Below are 19,904 nucleotides of genomic sequence, written 5' to 3' on the forward strand. Positions count from 1 at the left end.
TAGGCGTGACCGATGATGCACGCACAGATTCATATTTCGATTCAATTGAACCCTACATACAATAATACACGCAGTACGCACTTCACGCTCGCACTCGCCCGCGTTCGCCTGCGCTCGGCGAGCGTGTGACATAAGAATTCAACCAAATGATTTTATGACTTTGACATATGGGTGAATTGGTGACAATATCACCATCTAAACAATACCTATCAATAAATCTGTGAACAAATGTTTGAGTTCTTTTAAATAGAACATGCTTACCTACATCAAGAATTCAGTTTCTTACATTCTATGTTCAGTTCTTTTTGTTGAAGAATACGAATCAGGAATAAGTTATGCCCGAATTACTAAGTGATAACTGGTGATTTTTATGTTTGAGAAAGTGTATTTACTAACTAAGTTTTGAACTTATTTTCGCATTGAAATCATTTGTAAAACCAACTGAAATGAGTTTTTCAAACTTTAGACCGGAAGAGGCCGGAGTATATGAATTAATCACAAAGCTTTGTGAGAACACTGCCGCTGAATATTGTAATCAAAGTAGGGTTTCTCATAAAGCTCTCACTGCGAGACTACGATCTCAGTCATACGAGATAATACTAAAGAAGTCACCTTCAGAAATACCAGAAACGAAAACTGGTCCTTTCACAGATTTACTGTCTCAGTATTTTATATCACAGAATAATTCCAAAAATGTAGCAGAATATAAAAGGTCCATCGAACTTAAGAAATTAGTACACACTATCCGGTCTGCAGACTTTGGTGAAAAAGATGAACATGTTCAACAAGTTTTCAAGTTCTTAATCAGCTTGAAGAACTCTGCACCAGAAGACTTCTCAAATGAGATGTTTCAGGTATGTGTAGGTGTACACTAAGAATAATGTTGACTTGTTAAGTTGAAAAAATATAAAAATTAATCAATTTTAACTTTATTATACCATCCTGCTGTATATTATGTATCTTGAATACCAAAACGGTATACAAATTACTTATATTATTTTTAAAGAACTTTTGTGTTTCTTTTATTATTAAAAAGATAAAATGTTTGGTTATTCTCTATTGACTTTAACTATTGTTATTTTCCATTACCTATAGAAACCATTTTCATTCGGACTATTGGATGAAATGTTACCAAAACCAAGAAAGGAAGTTTTTGGATCACCTGAACCTTATTCATACTTCCCGTCATATGTGTTTAAACTGCCTTATTCAGTTAAATGTCAGGAGTCAAATTTATCAAATAATGTATCTTACTGCTACACAGAGGGTACAGTTGAAAGCTTTAACTCCAGAGGAGGTAAGTTATATATTTGTAATTTTATGCTTAATTTTGTCTTGTTTTTTAGTTATTCTGCACTATTATCTTAGCAATTCCGACTTCCCACACTTTGTTATAAAGGCAGTTTTATTTATTTCTTACTTATTTGTATAGGTAAATTTCAAGCCAATTAAATAAATTTTATTAAAAGTATTAACTTAGTAAGATTGAATTCAAATGTTAAATAAAATTGTTTACATACTATACCATTTTTCTTTTCAGTGCTCCCTAACAACCAACCACAAAGTGGAATAGTGAACATAAAAAAATTCCTCAGTCCAATGTCACTAGCCTCTATGACATCTTCTGCATTGTCTCCCTACTCTGACAGTATGATGAATGACTTTCCACGTCTAACAGATCCAAGAGATATACAAATACCTTCATCTGAAACTTTGGAAGCAAATGTTAAAGTAAGTTTTTTAAATCTCTTTGTCATTAGGACAAGGTAAGGGTAGGTAAGTGTATTGAAGCAATATTGTGTTCAGTTACAAAGCCACATATACAATTTGCGAAATGAGTTTAATAAAATTGGCACATAGCTTACAGGTTAACCTGCTACCATCTTAGACTCCCTGACGACCTCTCTGACGCAAGAGTGACCGCTGTGAATTTAAGTAGGAGGTCTCAGGTCCGTTTCCCGGCCGGGGCAATTTGCGAATTTATAACCTCTGAATTTTCTCTGGTCTGGTCTGGTGGCAGGCTTTGGCCATGGCTAGTTACCACCCTATTGACAAAGACGTGCCGCTAAGCAATTTAGTGTTCCAGTGTGATGATGCATAGAAACCGAATAAGGGAATAAATAAAAACTTACAGACAGTCCAGACTGCACCTCACCACTTGCAATCAAGTGCTAACTTATAGTAACAAAATATACCTGGTTATCAAACTCAGCAACAACAGGGTTGCATTCTGTCCAATGTTCATCCCACTAGGTCCATAAGGTCACCAGACAACATCAAACAAGTTTCTACCATAAGTGACTCAAGGTTGGAATGTCTGAATCTCTCCAAAACACCTGTGTCCAGCAGTTATCAACAAATGTACAAATACACTTGTTGTACAATTAACACGTTGATTACTTTGTTGATGATGGCAAGAATTTACCTGAGTAAACTAAGTAAGCATGACAGAGCTTGGCTTGATCAACAAGAAGATGAGAATCTAGTAGTAAAAATAATCGAAATATGCTTGTTCAATGAGAAGATGGGAAATTATTATCTGTTTTATTATTGCTCACATTTATTGTATTGTTAAGGTATCTCTTGCAAACACAAGTGTCCGTACAGACATGAAGGAAGTATTTCACAAAAGCAACTCAGTTAATATTTGGGATTTAGCTTTACAAGTTGATAAAGATATACCTGAAAACATCTGGGACATTGTTGGTAAGTTAGTTGGTAGGTCTTTTCTTTACTAGTTTCCTGCTACTAGCTGAACCTAATTAAACATACTCGCACAGGTGATCTATGAAGAGAGAATCTCATACGTCACATAATTCCAATTTTTAAAATCTAATAGAAGACGTTAATTTGATTTATTCGACAGAAGGAAAAATAATCTGCTGAATTGCATATCAAACGAAAAAGTTTGTGTTATTAATAAAATTGCCTTCTCAAACAAATTTTTTTGCATTATATCTTGTATATTATATAAAAGAAAGTTGCATTACTTACACCATTTATAAGTCAAGAACGGCTGGACCAATTTTTATGATATTAGATTATTCTTAGTCTGGAATAGGATAGAAAGTATTTAAATGTAGTATTCATAAAAAAAATTGTTTGTCGTTTGTCCGCTAGTTATTATTAATAACGCTAGTTATTAATAAAAAGATATTAAGGGCAACATTTAACAAAAAAACAATAAAAAAGTTTGGCAGGTCTACAAGAATAAAGAATTTATGGAGTTTTTTTAAATAATAGTAATTGACGATTTAAGCTGATGGCTGATTGGAATCCTATTGTCTACAAAAAGAGTAACACTACAAAGGGCATGCAAAGAACATATGTAAAGGGCCTGTGTCTGTCAACCTGAGGTTTAAGTGTTAATCCTCATGTTCCTGTAATTACACCAGCAACCACGCCTTTTAAACTGAACTGAACTTCCTCGGACGGTTTCCTCGGTCCCAAAAAAAATCTACTGGATACCAGATTCTATAGTGAATAGTTATAGAGCACTTAGCTAAAAAGCTTCAATACACTTTCAGCCAAACTTCCCCCAGTAAATGAAAGACTGCTCATAGCTGCTTCAACAAGAGAAATGGCTCTATGGAGACAGATTTACGCTCATGAGCTACCAGATCTTAGCGTCATATCAGAAAAACAGTTCATAAGGCATATAATGTATTTACTAAGTAAGTAAATTGTATTTTTTATTAAATATACCCTTTTAAATTTATTTTAGCTTTTTAACTAAAAAAATATTTTTTTAAAATAATTAAGAGGCAGTTTATATTTCATCAAATCTTTCATACAAGTTTCCAATAAATAAAGTAATGATTATGCTTAAGGTATAACATTCTATAGTTGTATACTAAATTCTATGTCATCTGAGTTCTACAATGAACATTAAAATTAATTTGGTACAACCAGTGAAACCAGGCAAACTTGAATGATGTCACCTTTTAAATTAATATCAATTTTCACACGGATCCATCAAAATGTGCATGTTTTGTATCAGTTGACTTCACAATGCACAATAGGCCTGATGACTAATTTTGAAAAACGGCCCTCAGTTGTTCGGAAGTACGTGCTATACGCAAAAAGTAAAGGTTTCGTTGATATAAATTTGCAAATTATATTTAAAAATATTATTTCCCTCGAAAACGCTCGCCGGGTGTCATGGCCGTACACGTAACGTCATCCGCAAATTAGAGCTTTAGCAAGTCCTTGTTACAGATATAGCTAAAGATTATTGATTTTGGTTGGTATTGATAACGAAAAACAGCAACTGATAGTTTGAAATCAGAAAATACTTGATATAGGTACGCAAAGATTTTCGATCTTCAAGCGCTACATTATAATGTTTATATTTATTTTATTGTCTATTTTACATGTTAAATAAAGTTGAGATATCTAAATGAATGTTTCCTTTTCCTTTCAGTCGGTGTAGAAACTACTTCGTTTCTGTTTAATCAAGAAACGAATCGTTTTAATATTAAAGAAAACTTAGTTCTAGAGGGTATATCCAAGGAACATTTGCAGGCATACGTTGCCCCGTTGCTTCTTGTTGGCACATTTTATAAGAGACTTTACAACTTCGCCTTTGATCTCACGGTAGAGGATTATTTTCACAGCAAAGGATTGGTTTTTGAGGTATGTGTTTCGTCTTTTCGTTTTATTTGTAATACAAAATGATGTATTTTGTATTGCAATAGTCACCAATCGATCAAGGGATTAAACGTTCTGTTTGTTATCATATCTGGGTATGTATGTTGGCCTACAACACCTCTATCAACATACTTCGATGTAGATTTTTTTTTAATATTTATACTATAATATATATATTTGGATTTTAACATAAAACAACACATTGAACATAAGTTGTACAATTGGCGGCCTTATCGCTGAAAAGCGATCTATGCCTGGCAACTAAACAACAATGGACGTAATGATTGACAGGTGAGTTATGGGTCTAACAATAATATTTTCTATATATACATTTAAAGAGACGTATATACATATATATATAAATTCATAAATTCTTACAAAAAAAAAAAAAAAATACAAAAATTACACACGACACATTGGCTAAATAGGAGAAAAGACAGGTAAAAGTCTTTTTCTTGGAAAATAGCTTTGCCTGATTTGAAAGCAACAATATCATCTCTACTTCACAAGTTCTACATTACAATGATTCACTTTGCAACTAAAGTTGACACATTGCTTTTTTATAAATGTCAGTTCCGGAAATTGTTGTATGCTTTTAAATTTATAAAATTTATTACCTAACCTAAACTTGGAGTACGTAAAAACACTATTATAAATTATAAAAAAAAATATTCCGGCATTTAGAAATTTGGAATTAACTGATCAAATTATACTTTATTAATCCTACAGGCTGCAAGAGAAGCAATAAGAAGTTATTTGCTAGAGTTCCGCTTAGTTGCGACAGTCATTTACGAAGAAAGCTGTAAAAGTACAGGCGAGGTTAACATAATGCCCACATTGTTGCAAATTTTATATCACATTGAACCCCTCGAGTATGAAATTGAAACCATCGCTTCTATTTATAAATTGGTCGATACGGGTGAGTATTACATAATTAATTAAAAAAAATCCCATGCAAAAAATTTATAATATTATTATAAGATAATGCAATTTATATATTTCTACATAATTAATTTTTTTTTTTTATTAAAATATAATTTTTATTAATACATAACTATAACCTAAAATAAACTATTTAAAAACTTATTATAATACTGCAATATCTTAAAAAAAATACCTATAATGTACCTTCATACTTATATTTAACGTTATCTCTCATCGTTAAGGCAGTTTATAGCCTTAACGATGAGAGATATACGATTGAGTTCTGTATAAAAGTTGTGGGCATTATTTAGCTCAAAAATCTTTTCTATATACTTTTATAATTTTAAGGTACCGTCCGTAAGAAAAGTTTTTGTTTGACCATTTTTACTTTGCAAATCCTACAACGACAAAAAATTATCCTCAGTTTTGTATGGCCTATGGCACTCACAAATAATATGGTTTTATATATTGTTGAAAGAATTTTCAAAATTGTTTCAGTAGATCCGAAGATTACCCCCGACAATCTCACAAACTCATTAACTCATAAACTTTTACCTCTATACAGGATGTTTGGTGCATCGTGTGCCAAATCGAATCTGATGATTGGAGGGGTCTTTGGCTATCTCTTCAGCCCTCGTAAAAAAATCTTGCTCAAACGGTTTTTTTTATACTGATTTTAAATTGTTTTTTTAAAAATTGTAAAAATTCTACATTTAAATTTTAATAAAAAATAAAGTTGTTAAGTATTAATTAATTTTCTTTTTAATCTTTAATTTGTAACGTTTTACGCTTCTTTTGAAACTAGAATTACACGCCAGCAACATCTAGTTTTTGTTTTACAGCCCCGCAAAGTTTTTTTTACGTAAAAAAATAAGCTTGAACGTCAACTTTCGGTTTTAATAAAAAAAAAACTAAAAGTGATCATGTTCTTCCAATTTTTTTAAAACATCTCTGGACTGTCCCCTTTCTAATGGTGTGCAATATGCCATGAAAAGTAATTAGTAACATCACTAATTTTCAAATTTTCTAAACTTGGTCGCAATTTTCTAATATTCAACAGGTGAAAGAAAAACAAGGGTTTGCGTAAATAACACTCACAATTCACAAGGCAGATGACATTTTCTGTCTCTTTCATAAAGTTATACGCCCGTTGTTCGTTTAAACAGGCAAAAATAGTTTTTTCACTCTAGTGAAGCGAAATCTATCTTCTATTCCTTTCTTGCATAGTGCAAACCTGTTTGAACCAATCGCGAACGGGCCCCGCGTCGCGTCGACACGGCGGCCATCTTATTTTTTAGTCGAGACATCACTGCCTCTGCTGCCTAACGTGTGTGCTAGCTTACTGTACTCCACGATTCTTTTATTTAGTTTTCGTTAAGTTTTGTTGTTTTTTGTTACGTTTTATTTACTTTTGGTGTTATTGTTAAACTTTGTTGACTTTTTTGTTGTTGCAATGACGACATACTCTAACGAGGAATATGCGGACATCATAATGGTTTATGGTGCAGCCCGTGGTGTCGCTCGTGCAGCGCAACGACTTTACCAGGAACCCTTGTTTTTCTTTCACCTGTTGAATATTAGAAAATTGCGACCAAGTTTAGAAAATTTGAAAATTAGTGATGTTACTAATTACTTTTCATGGCATATTGCACACCATTAGAAAGGGGACAGTCCAGAGATGTTTTAAAAAAATTGGAAGAACATGATCACTTTTAGTTTTTTTTTTATTAAAACCGAAAGTTGACGTTCAAGCTTATTTTTTTACGTAAAAAAAACTTTGCGGGGCTGTAAAACAAAAACTAGATGTTGCTGGCGTGTAATTCTAGTTTCAAAAGAAGCGTAAAACGTTACAAATTAAAGATTAAAAAGAAAATTAATTAATACTTAACAACTTTATTTTTTATTAAAATTTAAATGTAGAATTTTTACAATTTTTAAAAAAACAATTTAAAATCAGTATAAAAAAAACCGTTTGAGCAAGATTTTTTTACGAGGGCTGAAGAGATAGCCAAAGACCCCTCCAATCATCAGATTCGATTTGGCACACGATGCACCAAACATCCTGTATAATATAGAATAATATACAATTCCTTGAAAAGTGGGGAAGAATACTGTTTCGTTTGTTTATATTTGCTTTTTTTTCAGATTCAACATCCATACCATATGGTGCAGAGCTAATGTCATATTTATTTAATGAAATATCCCTGGTGACGCACAGAAAGACTGCGCAGACTTTGTATAATTCCTTATTTTCCATCTGCGCTGTCTATTTCAAGTAAGATTTTAGTTTTGTAGACTTAACATGCCTTTGATAACATTATGTAGAACGTCAGGCATGCAGGTTTGCTCACGCCGTTGAAGGCAGTGATATAAAATTGCTTGAAACGCAAATACCTCCGAAAAGTTAGAGGTACGTGCCGGGATCGAAATCGTTCCCATTGCAAAGTGTGACCGAAGTCCTAATCACTAGGCCAGGGCTTCTCAACCGAGCCGTAGAAACGACAGAGTGAACAGCGAGGCAGTCCTTCTTTACTTTAAAAAAATCAAGTTTTTTTTATTTTATACTTTTTGTGCAGCGAATTGTCCCTCACTTTGAAAAATTGTGTGGAGCTATCCCATTGTTGGGTTAGTTTTATTTTTCTTAATTCTTTCTTAAAAATTATTATGATTTTATCAGTTTCATAATGAGGAATGAGGTTGTTTTATTTTTTGCGCCTTACCTTAATTGGTACCTATCTGTTTTACTTTAACTAGCTAGGTTAGGGCGCGGGTGCCGTGATATATTTCTTAACTTGTAAGTGCGTTAATAAGGTTAGGAACCTTTAATTACGGGATCCGTTTGTTTTCCCAGTCTATGTTACTCTCCATTCATTCAATGAACTCTGTGTTATGTATATGTGTAGTTTATGTTATGACATATTTTTGACATATTGCACTATCCAGTTTCCACTATCATTTGCTTCTTTCATTATGGTTTGTCTGGAGGGGATCGCTTAAAGCTATAAGACCGCCTTTGCGCATTATTAATTTTGTTCCATTTGTATCTCCAATATTCATTGTTTTTATCTTTTAATAATGCGATAGATAATTTATCTATCTCTATGATGCAAACCAAGTTGATTGCTTTTTCAGTTAGGACGTGATGGACAAACAACCGAACACACTTTCGCATTTATAATATTGGTTAATAATATTCGAACCCTATTATTATCCTACCTGGCTAAGTTTTTTGTGGGCTCTTCTTAGACCAAAGGGCGTTTAGCAGAAGCTAGGAGGGTACCTAGCTTTAGTTTTAAGTTAACGAATGCAGTTAACATTAGTGTTACATGTCAAATGTATGAACGCTTCATAAGTGCCTGTGATAAGGTCTACATGAATAAAACATGTTTTTATCATAAGATAACAGAAAGCTAAACTCAAAATAAAAACAATTAAAAAATAACAATTACATATTCTAATAAACTTTTTACAGATTCATTGAACGATTTATATTTGAAGGTGAAATAGACGACATTTACGATGAATTTTTTATACGCAAAGATGACGCTTATGTTAATTCTCGTACCAAGCGATACTGGGATAAAGGCTTTCATATAGCCCTCAGCGATGCTATTCCGGATTTCTTGAGACAGTTGGCATCGTTTATATTACTCTGTGGCAAATCCTTCAGGCTACTGAAACATTGTAATCCTAATGTGAGTATACATGAACTCGTGTGTTATTTTACTAAATAAAGCGTCGGATTACTAAGGGAGTTTTGCAGCGATACAATCCCAAAAATAAACAAATTACCGGCCTGAAGTCAGTTCTCCTCTGTTTTCCTATTAGACCGCCCTTTATATTCTACTTAAATTTTCATGTTCCTGTTTTCATGACTATATCCTTCACTTAAAAATAACACTTGAAGACTAGTGCGTAACGGGTTAGTGATGACCCTATACAGCGGAGAGCTGGTTATTGTGATTGTGTGTGACTGACACAGCTGACATAATGCCCAAACACAACCTTTTACACAAACACAACCCTCAAAACATAAAAACTTAAAGTACCAGCTGATAGCTGAGATATCAAAGTATACAAAGATATTAACGATAATAATAAAATGTATACTTAAATACTTATCTCATATTATATACAAAATACATAAAAATAATATAATACATATTATATTCTTTTTATTTATAATATAATGTAAATGTATAGGTATTATGTAATTTCTTTATATATATAATTCTACTGTACGTGTGCTGAACTCCTCCTAAAGGGCTGGACCGATTTGAATGATTTTTTTGTATGCGTTCTGGTGACACCCTGGGTGGTTTAGATTCACAAGAAAGCAACCAATTCAGCCCGACAGAAAAATTGAATTGTTTATATGACAATAATTATATAAACAATTCAATTTTTCTGCTATAACGTTAGCGCGTCTAGATAGAAATTTAAATAAACTATTAAATAACGTATTCATTACTTTGAATTGTTGTGTGAATTTACAGGATCCTCTAGTTCTCTTAATATCATCGGACCATCCATCAGTACGTTGCTGTGCTAGCTTTGATGACCTTGAACACCAACAGCAGTTACTAGACGTTTACCGAACAAGGTGTTTATTCGTGAGCGGTGAACTTGTCACTTTCGAACAAATACTGCTAAAGCGGGAGGCAGAAAGAAAAGCATTTACTGAAATGGCATCCTTAAAACAAGCCGAAACTATGGAAAAGATTGTTGGTAAGATTTTACTTTAAAAATTAAAAAAAAAAAAATACTACAAGCTCCCGCAGCATCATAGTGACATATTTTATTTATTATTATTATTATTATTATTATTCGAGATTTACTCTCACGCCCGTGTGCTAAATAAATACATATAATGAGCCAAAACAACATCAATATATTTACTTAGATACATAGAGATTAATACACTTAAATATATATATTACATAAATACATATTTACACCGGGCGGAAGATTACAGCCCCGGCAGGGGAGACCAGACGGCCGGGGGTCAGGGCGACAGGCTAAGAAATCGGCGGACTATTCTAGCCGAGTACAGCAACACCACTTTCTGCATCTTGGCTGCCAGTGAGCTGCCACAGAACCCCAGTCACCTTAGATGGTGTGCTAAGCTAACTGGGAATAAACCATTTGCAGATATAACTATAGGGATGATTTCAGTGGACTCCACGTGCCTACGTTTTTCTCGATCTCAGCTCTCACGAGGTTCTCGTCTTACGGAATCGTCATGTCCACCAAAAACACCTTATACTGTGCCCGACAAAATCTGGCTTATTAGCCAGGATCGTCCTGTCGGTAATAATAGACCGGTCCCAATGGAGCCGGACATTGTCGCGTTATTATTGTTATTTATTATTAAACTCTTTATTTGTATACCACAACATCAAAATATGCAAAATATAATAAAAACAGAAACATACAGAAAGGTGTAGAATACAAGAGACCTTATCGCTTAATAGAGATCTCTGCCAGGCAGCCTTTGAATCAGGAAAAAAAATCATTTTTGGTCGTAGCTTGTTATTAAATATCTTTTATCAGTGGCGTGCACAAGGTTTTAGACCAGGTGAGGAATAATGCCGGAAGACAGAAAAAAAACTCAAAAATAAAACATTCAAAATACATTTATTTCGAGTAGGCCTTACTTTATAAGCAATTTTGAAACTCTACTCTACCACCGGTTTGGAAAGCAGATTCTACCGAGAAGAGTCGGCAAGAAACTCAGTAATTGCTCTTTAATACACATACATGTACATGTAATAAATAAAATAAAAATGTGACAAAGGAGCTCCCTCAGTATAGTTTTGTGTGTAATATTTTTGTGTTAGAAATCGTTTTTATTGTAAATGGCAGTGGCATGTACTATATACATGTACAAAACCACTGCTTACCGTAATTTTTTTATATCAATCGTGTACTACGAGGACTTTTCCATTTCTTGCAATCTTATCTTGTAATTATGTCCCTTCTTTTGTTGTTGTGGTGCGCCAAAAGCCACAGCGCTTACAAAAAATCCTCCTCCTACTCCTATCCTAAATGATTACCAAAGTTTTAGGGTACTCAGTGTGTAGTGTTATGAATCGCATGCCGCTGTAAATGAAAATGATTTCAAACATAAAAATAATTTTTAAACTGAAATTTCCAGAGTATAGTTTTCAAAGGAAACACACAAAACTACTTTTTAGTTTTTGAAGATAGATGTAGCGATATAATGTTGTGATGAGTGATGGTTTAACATAATGTTACTGGGAAGTAATTAAAAATTAATTAATCATAAAATACAAAATTTAGGCGCTTTATTGAGGTTTTATTCCCAATTATTTGTATATTATTGCAGCGGAAAGAAAGAGGTTAGCTCAACTTATAATAGCAGAGAAACAACATTCGTTAAGAGTGTTAGAAGCAGCAATGGCTGAGGCTAAAGCTGCTAAGAATAAAATTAAAAAGCGTGCAAGAAATATTTCTAAATTAGAAGAAGCTGCTGGAAAAGCCACAGACGAAATGGATTCAAAGTTGAGGGATGATGAAAGGTGAGTACAATAATGAGTTTATATGTATGTATCTCTGTGCAATATTTCGTCATGATCAGTTTACCCGAAAATATATAACGACAATAGACACAAACAATCGCATGAATATTAAATTTTATGTAATTGCAGAAGCAAAATGATGGAATATTATTCAAAATTAAATGTGGAGGTAGAGAAAAGTAAGATACACACGGAATGGAAAATTAAACGTTTGCAATTAGATCAAAGTAGAATGCAACTACTATCTACAGAGGAAAGAAATTTAAAGAGAGAAAAACTAGAATTGGAACATCAACGTAACGAATCAGTTATGGCAATGTCCATCCAAAGTGACTTTAAATCAGAAGAAGATCTGGATAGCATTGATAACAACAATGGAGACGAAGATAATTCTAAAACAACAGACAGCACGCCTTCTGTTGACTTACCTGAAGAGGCCAAATTTACTAATATTTCAGAACAAAACAAAAATAAACAAAGAGCGCAAACGTCGACCGACGTCTTAAATGCTATATGTAACGTCGCTAAAAGCTTCTTTGGCGTTTCCAAATCAAAGGACGAAAATCCTTGTGATAACGAAGTCGAAGTCGATGCTCAAGGAAATGTTGTTACCACCAATTCAGAAAATAATCACAAATTAAAGGAAAACGAAACATCAAGTAACGTAATTGGTTATAAACTAGACAATACATTCGATAATTTGCAATTTTTGGAAAGAAACCAAGAAGCATTAAAAAATAAACAAAAAGTCATGTCCCATGAATTTGGACAAACAGACACTGAGAATAATCGGATTAAAGATCCTCAACTGAAACTAACTTCGCTCGACGAAGAAAATAATATTGAAGAAGAATGGTCGCCTTATGCCGAAGCCAAAAGGAACAAACTCAAAGTACTGGGTGTAGAATTTGATATTAGCAATCAGAAGAAGGTAGTTGAGCAACCTAGAACTGATGCTCAAAAGGAAGCAGTTATCAATAAAAATAAAGTCTTAGGCGTCGAATACAATATCCCAGCTGTAAAAGTTGCAGCTAGAGAGCCAGCTAATATTGCCCAAGAGGAAGCTTTACGAAACCGAAATAAAGTTCTCGGCTCAGAATATGAAAATCGTTTGAATTCCCAAAGTAAACATGACTCTCCAAAAAAATCTAGTTTGCGGTTAAACTTGAAACCCTACAGCGAAACTACGTTCAGCCAAGAAAAACTCATAGCAACCCCAAACACAGGAGCGATCACACCTGGCGATTTATTTTCCACGGTAAGTAGATCGTTATTTTCCCTTTTTTCAAAAGACTACTTTTAGTATAATTTTTTTAGTATAATTAAAGATGGTAATATTCGAATGAGCAATATGTTAAATCGTGCATTCAATCAACTGAATGGTGACCTCAAAACAAAAATAATGCCAGGAGCCAACTTATTAATTCCACCAAAAAAGTTACTGTCATAATTTAAAACATTAAATTAAAAAAAGTTATCTATATGCAGCGTAAGTAACCAAGCACAGTATACTCGGATCGTCTTATGCCCATTTTCAATAATAAATCTATCCGTAATCTATAGATTTATTACTTAGCAACGTTGTTATTGTCAAAAACTATTGATACTCATTGAATATTTGACTGATGGTCGCAAATTCAATCTTAGGGATGAAGCCAATAATACTTTGTTGATTTGTTTTCATACAGCTCGACCTCGAAACACCAACAACTGCTGAAATGCCAGCTGACGGTGGAAACACGAGTGATATATTCTCACCTCACAGTGAGTGCAAAGAATTGGAGTCCAATAAAGTTAAACCAGACAAAGAATTCCTCACATCGAATGGGTTTAACTTCTCAATGATAGTTGATGATGAAACAGCTGGCATTAGTGACGTGCAAACTGAAGCTAGTCCTGAAAATTCTCCTTCTAAAAGCGTAGACTTCTGCGATATCCCAATATCAATCAGAAGAACTTCGATATTCAATATTATAGATGGTTCATACAGTCTAGAAACGTTCGATCCATTCGGTGTGAAATATTTGCAAAATTACTCAAAGGATTTCTTTAAGAATAAGATGAATAACGATGAGGATTCCTTCTACACGCATCCAGGAATAACTATGGAAGAAGTTAAGAAGAAACCTTACAATAATATTTTCGCATCACACTGCGACATTGAAACTGATGAAAAGATTTCTTGTGACAACATAGCTACATTGACAGCATGCTTACAGAGATCTGTTATGCTGCCGCTAACATATCAACTCGAAGTTGTAAACAATTCGATCCTAACTCATTTCCTAGTCAACTTAGACCTGTATGAGCACTTAAGGAGTTTGAAGGATTACTTCTTTCTGATGGATGGAGAGTTTTCTAGAAGCATCTGTCATAATCTGTTCACAAAATTAACGAAAACGCTAAATCCACAGGAGTTGTTGAACTTCGCAACTTTGCACAATATTTTGGATAAAGCTCTCGGATCGTCGATATCACGTAAGTATTTTTTGACTACCGAGTACCGACTTCCTCGATTCGTTTTTATTGAATCCAGAGCAGACGTAGAACCAAAACGATGTTTCCAGTTGCAAACTCTCGTGATAGCCTTGTGGGTATGACTTCAGTTTCTCTTTCGGGGAGACCTAGCTCGACGCTCGCTTTAACTTCGGAGTTCTGTGTGTTTTAAGCAATTCAGTATAATTTACTATCGTGAGGAAATCTGCATGCCCCTGAGTTCTCCTTTAATATGTTCTTAAAGGCGTGCGAAGTCTTCCAATCCGCAATTGGCCAGCGCGGTGGACTATGGCCTGAAATCCTACAGCCAGAGACCTTGTAGAGGGCCGTTAATAGGTTAATAATGAAGGAGATGATATGATGAAACTTGTGTTAAACCGAATCGCTGGAAGTCAAATTCTTGAAAAGTTGTTTAGGTGATATTTCTACAATATACCAAAAAAGCAGAAGATTGAAAACGAATAAAATTGTTACTTCATTAAAACAAAAGAAGTCCCCCTATTAATTTATCATCCCGAGTTTAAATCTGAGCACCGGGTACGCACCCTAACTGTTCTAAGTTGTGTGCGTTTTAAGCAATTAAAATATCACTTTAACGGTGAAGGAAAACATCGTGAGGAAACCTGCATACCTGAGAGTTCTCCATAATGTTCTCATAGGTGTGTGCGTTTCGCGGCTTACCGACTAGCAATAACTAAAATGCCTGCAATGCAAACGGTGTCACGTTGCATCCTGCATTTGTCCTTCCAATTGTAATAATCTTTGGTTTCTTTTAAAAACCATTTCAGATGTACACAAGTTCTCGGAAAACCTGTCATTCACTATAACAGAGTCACCGCTTAGTTTCCAACACAGTTCGCCCGACGTTCTTCAGTGCCTCTCACTTACGTACAGTGTGAGCTGGCCTTTGAACATAATCCTGTCGCAGGAGGCGTTGCTGAGATATGCTAAAGTGTTCCAGTTTTTAGTTAAAATGAGACGAATATTTTGGGTGCTTAGTGAAGATTTTGAGGTAATAATGTTTTTTTTCCACTACAAGTTAGCTCTAAATTTTTTTTTATAATTAATATTTGCCGGAGCAAGCAGATAGCCCACCGAGCAAAACCACCAAGGGCGTGCAATGAAGACATCCTGCAAAATGTTACCCTGTGTCCATCAATCTGAGATGTAGATGTGATGCCTTATGTGCTCCGGCCACCACCCCTTCAGACCGGGACATAGCATAGCAACGATGCTGCTTAGCGGCAGAAATAAGCACGGTGGTAGTACTTCTCCAGACGACCTCTGAAAATGCTAGACTACTACTGAAAAATCCAATTAATGCATTATCACTTTGTGATTGATGATGCAGTCTTAGATGGTAGCGGGCTACTTTGCTCTCTGGCTTTGGCATTTATATCATTAAATATATTTAAAATATGGTTAAAAGACTATTTCCTGTCTAGTATGTAGCAAAATATCTATGTATTTTATGTGTATGTTTAAATAGTAATATGTATTTAAGTTTATATATTGATATATATATAGATATTTATATACATATATATATAAATATATGTTTTAAATATATATATGTAGTATTAGTATGTATTGTATATGTAATGTTTATAATTAGCACAATTTGGGTGTTGCACTATCCCGTTTTCTCTAATATGTTTCTTCAACCAAAGTTTGTCTGGAGGAGATCGCTTCAAGCGATAAGGCCGCCTTTGTGCATATGTATATTATCGTTTTTTTTTTTGTTAACCTGGCTTTATATTTGTAAGTGCAATAAAGACTTTTTCTTCTTCTTCTTCTTATATTAAACACTTATATCGGTATCTACGCGGCATCGTGCAGGAATGCTGAATCGCTTGGCGACGTGGCACGTCTTTTACCGGTAGGGTGGTAACTAGCCACTGCCACAAACAATCAACTTACCCTTGTCGGCTATCGAACTCGGGACATCCAACTGATGGGATCTTAGCGTTTATCACTGCGCCAGGGAGATAGTTTCTTAACCTCTGTCTTGTCTGTTTTACAATTAATGATACATACATTTATTCTAAAAACAAGTAAAAGATTTGATATTTCTGAAACACTAAAATATTACTGATTTGTTTATTAATAAGAAATAAATCCACACTTAATTTTGAATTCTTTTATTTCAGTCTTTAAAGTTAACGGCAAAATTGTCCAAACATCATTCTCGAAAACTACTAAAATCGCCTCAGTACATCTCGATACAGATATATAGACATATAATGGCGTCCCTAATAAGGGCCTTGGACAATTACATAGTCACGACATGTATACTGACGTCTTGGACGGAATTCGAAAATGATCTTAAAAAGGCTAGAACCCTCGACGATTTGTATGAGTGCCACGTCGTGTATATAAAGAAAGTCCTCTTTAGGTGCCTTTTGAATAAAAGATCTACGCCTGTTAATAGAAATTTGAATGATATATTCACTATAGCGTTGAAATTCAGCAGGGTTTTGAAAGCTGGGTAAGTTTTTTCTTTCATTATTTGGTTGCTTTTGAAAAAGGCACACATACAATAACAGTAGCGGTAAGGCCGCCTAGTTGTATGCATCGTGTAAACTAGCTTCTTTTTTCTATAATTTTTCTGTATTTTATGTGGTGTACAATAAAAGTGTATTCATTCATTTATTCATACAATCACCTGGTATAACTAAAAAAGACCAGGGCTATCTTGATTCCTCCATAGACGTAGCAAATAATTTGTGGAGACCATTTTAATTTTTTAGTTTCTTTTGGAAGTCAAACTTCAGTACAATCGTTTTGTTTTGAAACTCGATGAAATAAAAGTTACGATATAGAAACAAAAACATAAACGATTCAGTCAGCGAGAGAATGAGATACAGTACATTACACATTTTGTTTTAGTTACCATGGAAACTGAATAATATGTAATATATTATTGTACTTTACTGTAGTACTGTATTAATATAAAAAAATTATAAACCTTATTCTAATAGTTCTGATATATTCTGAGCCCATCCCAATCTTAAAGAATTGAAAGGTAATAGAAGTATTAAAAACTAAATGATCTTCACAAAAGTAGATTGGAGAAATTGCAGACATTCCTTTGCTAAATCTTCATGCCAAATTCAAACATGATTTTCTTATTTCGTGGAACATCAAATTTATATTTTATTTGGAGTTATACCAGAAGTATTTGTATAATGCGGTACCGATATGACTTTAGATCCAAAAGAAAAGTTTAGAAGATTATAAAAAGCAATCTGTATACTAGATCGCTTTATTTACAAACAGATGACGTCACGCGACCGTAGATTTTTAAATTTATTTTTATAGACTGTTTTTGGTTACATGTAATGCGATGTAAAAAATATTGTTATGGTAACATTTAAGCACTATTATTTATTTAAAAAACAAACTTAAAAGTAATCAGATTCCCTATTATGTAAACATTTATTATCTATAAAAGAAAGTTGTGTTAGTTACACCATTTATAACTCAAGAACGGCAGGATCAATTTTTATGATATTTGATTTTTTGGATTACTTTTAGACCGGAATATGATAATAAGTTTTTAAATATAACATTCATCAAAAAAAAAATGATCCGCGAAGTTCGAATTCGCACTCAGCTAGATGTAAATGAGTTAAGAATTTTTGAGTAAGAGGTACATTGTCCCCGCGACTTGTTTACGTACAAATTTGTACGTAAACAAGTCGCAGGGAATCGAACGTTCAGTTTATTATAAAAGGGAAGTTTTTTTTAACTTTGGTCTCGTTTCCAGCGAATGGCAGCAAAAGGAACCCAACGGTTGTTTCACGCACACGAACTTCGCGCAACTCGAAGAGATATACAATTTGTTCGAGAAAATAGCGAAGTATCTGCACAAAGTGATAACACGGCTGATGGAGTACGGGTATCAGCGGCATTTGGTTGAACTGCTGACAATGGTTAACCTGAACGGGTACTATGATCCGGAATCATCCAAAGAAGATACCAATACCAGTGTCCAATCTACGTGACGACCCTGTTAAATTTGTTGGTCAAAAAAAATATACTAGTGGTGTGCAAAGTGGTGCTTATCGATGTTTTTTTTTAATATAGTCCAGAGCGAGACATGCGATTGTAAGGGCGTTGCCTCATTAGTGCGTTGCGTTGCGTCGTTGCAACGTATAAAGTTATATCCCTGAAAAGGGATAAAATTAAGTTGTCCATCTGCCAAATCACGGCTACAGGGAATAGCAGAAGTTTACCCCTGTTTATTATTACACGTATATTATTTGTATATTATTTCTACCTGTGCGCCTATGCTCAGAGAGTTTATAAAGCTGTCGGAGAAGATACAATTTTATCTCTTTTTTATCTCCTCGGGGAGAAAAATGTCTCCTGCTAACAGAGTGCAGCAGAGTGAGTTGCAATGGCGAACCGCTGCACTCTGTGGCATTTCATAATGAACTGTTAGCATTATTTGCTATAATATATACTCCGCGAAAAGCAGGAGAATATTTTTAATATTAAGCTTAATGCAAATTGTATATCATGGAATTATCGCAAAGTAACGTCTGTAAATTAAATCAATGCCAGCATCTATCAAATACTAGAATATTCTATGGTACACTTTTAAATTTTTGCAATTGTTTTTATTGTAAAACAAGATAAAAAAAAACCGAAACTCGAACATTTATAAGTGTTAATAATTGTTTTTATTAAAGTTGTTAAGTTAATGTTTTGTTTTAAGTTATGAACTGAATAACTACCTAATTAATGTACAGTAGTTAACAAATATTACTAGTTAATCATAATATCGTATTGTTTCCATTATTATCTATATATTGTAATCCGTTTAGGAGGTTGTGATATTTAACCCACCAACATATCGTGTTTAGAAATAATCGTTTATTGTTTTAACTGAAGTCACAGACATTGCATTTTTAATAAGTACCTACGGAAAATGTGTTGCATGCTTATGCGTAAAATACGCACTCTGTGATATATTACATATTATATAATGATACGAAAGTATTCTTCTAAAGGTCGTGATCAAAAACTACATTACAAATAATCACCATCATGATAAACAAATTACTGGCCCACTACAGTGCACGGGTCTCATCTCAGAATAAGAACGGCCGTAGTCCAGCACGTTGGCGGCTGGTGGCCTAGTGTAGACTGGCAGAATACTCACACCTTTGAGAACATTGTGAAGAACCCTCAGCCATGCAGGTTTCCTCACCATAAATCACATGATATTTTAGGTGTTTAAAACGAAATTCGAAAAGTTAGAAATGCGTGCTGGAGATCAAACTC

General features: G+C 34.0%; 1 protein-coding gene across 1 annotated transcript; it reads left to right on the forward strand.

Annotated features, from left to right (window-relative positions):
* The first annotated feature begins 185 nt into the window (after window positions 1–185).
* On the forward strand, window positions 186–19,278 carry LOC120631441. Its single transcript, XM_039901025.1, has 16 exons — window positions 186–854; window positions 1,096–1,297; window positions 1,541–1,731; window positions 2,577–2,706; window positions 3,528–3,674; window positions 4,424–4,635; window positions 5,380–5,569; window positions 7,720–7,849; window positions 9,047–9,269; window positions 10,071–10,302; window positions 11,924–12,116; window positions 12,246–13,374; window positions 13,805–14,594; window positions 15,401–15,624; window positions 16,763–17,100; window positions 18,382–19,278. Exons 1-16 carry the CDS (start codon window positions 447–449, stop codon window positions 18,617–18,619), a joined length of 4,977 nt encoding a protein of 1,658 aa, XP_039756959.1. The 5' UTR covers window positions 186–446; the 3' UTR covers window positions 18,620–19,278.
* The last annotated feature ends 626 nt before the right edge of the window (window positions 19,279–19,904 follow it).

This window comes from Pararge aegeria, chromosome 18 (assembly GCF_905163445.1).
Source record: "Pararge aegeria chromosome 18, ilParAegt1.1, whole genome shotgun sequence".
In the NCBI taxonomy this organism is placed as follows: Eukaryota; Metazoa; Arthropoda; class Insecta; order Lepidoptera; family Nymphalidae; genus Pararge; species Pararge aegeria.

Excerpts from the sequence above, each read along its gene's own strand:
- LOC120631441 (XM_039901025.1), top strand. The coding sequence starts at position 447 with ATGAGTTTTTCAAACTTTAGACCGGAAGAGGCCGGAGTATATGAATTA. Across the intron at positions 855-1,095 it reads TCTCAAATGAGATGTTTCAG|AAACCATTTTCATTCGGACT; the intron begins GTATGTGTAGGT and ends CATTACCTATAG. Across the intron at positions 3,675-4,423 it reads GCATATAATGTATTTACTAA|TCGGTGTAGAAACTACTTCG; the intron begins GTAAGTAAATTG and ends TTTTCCTTTCAG.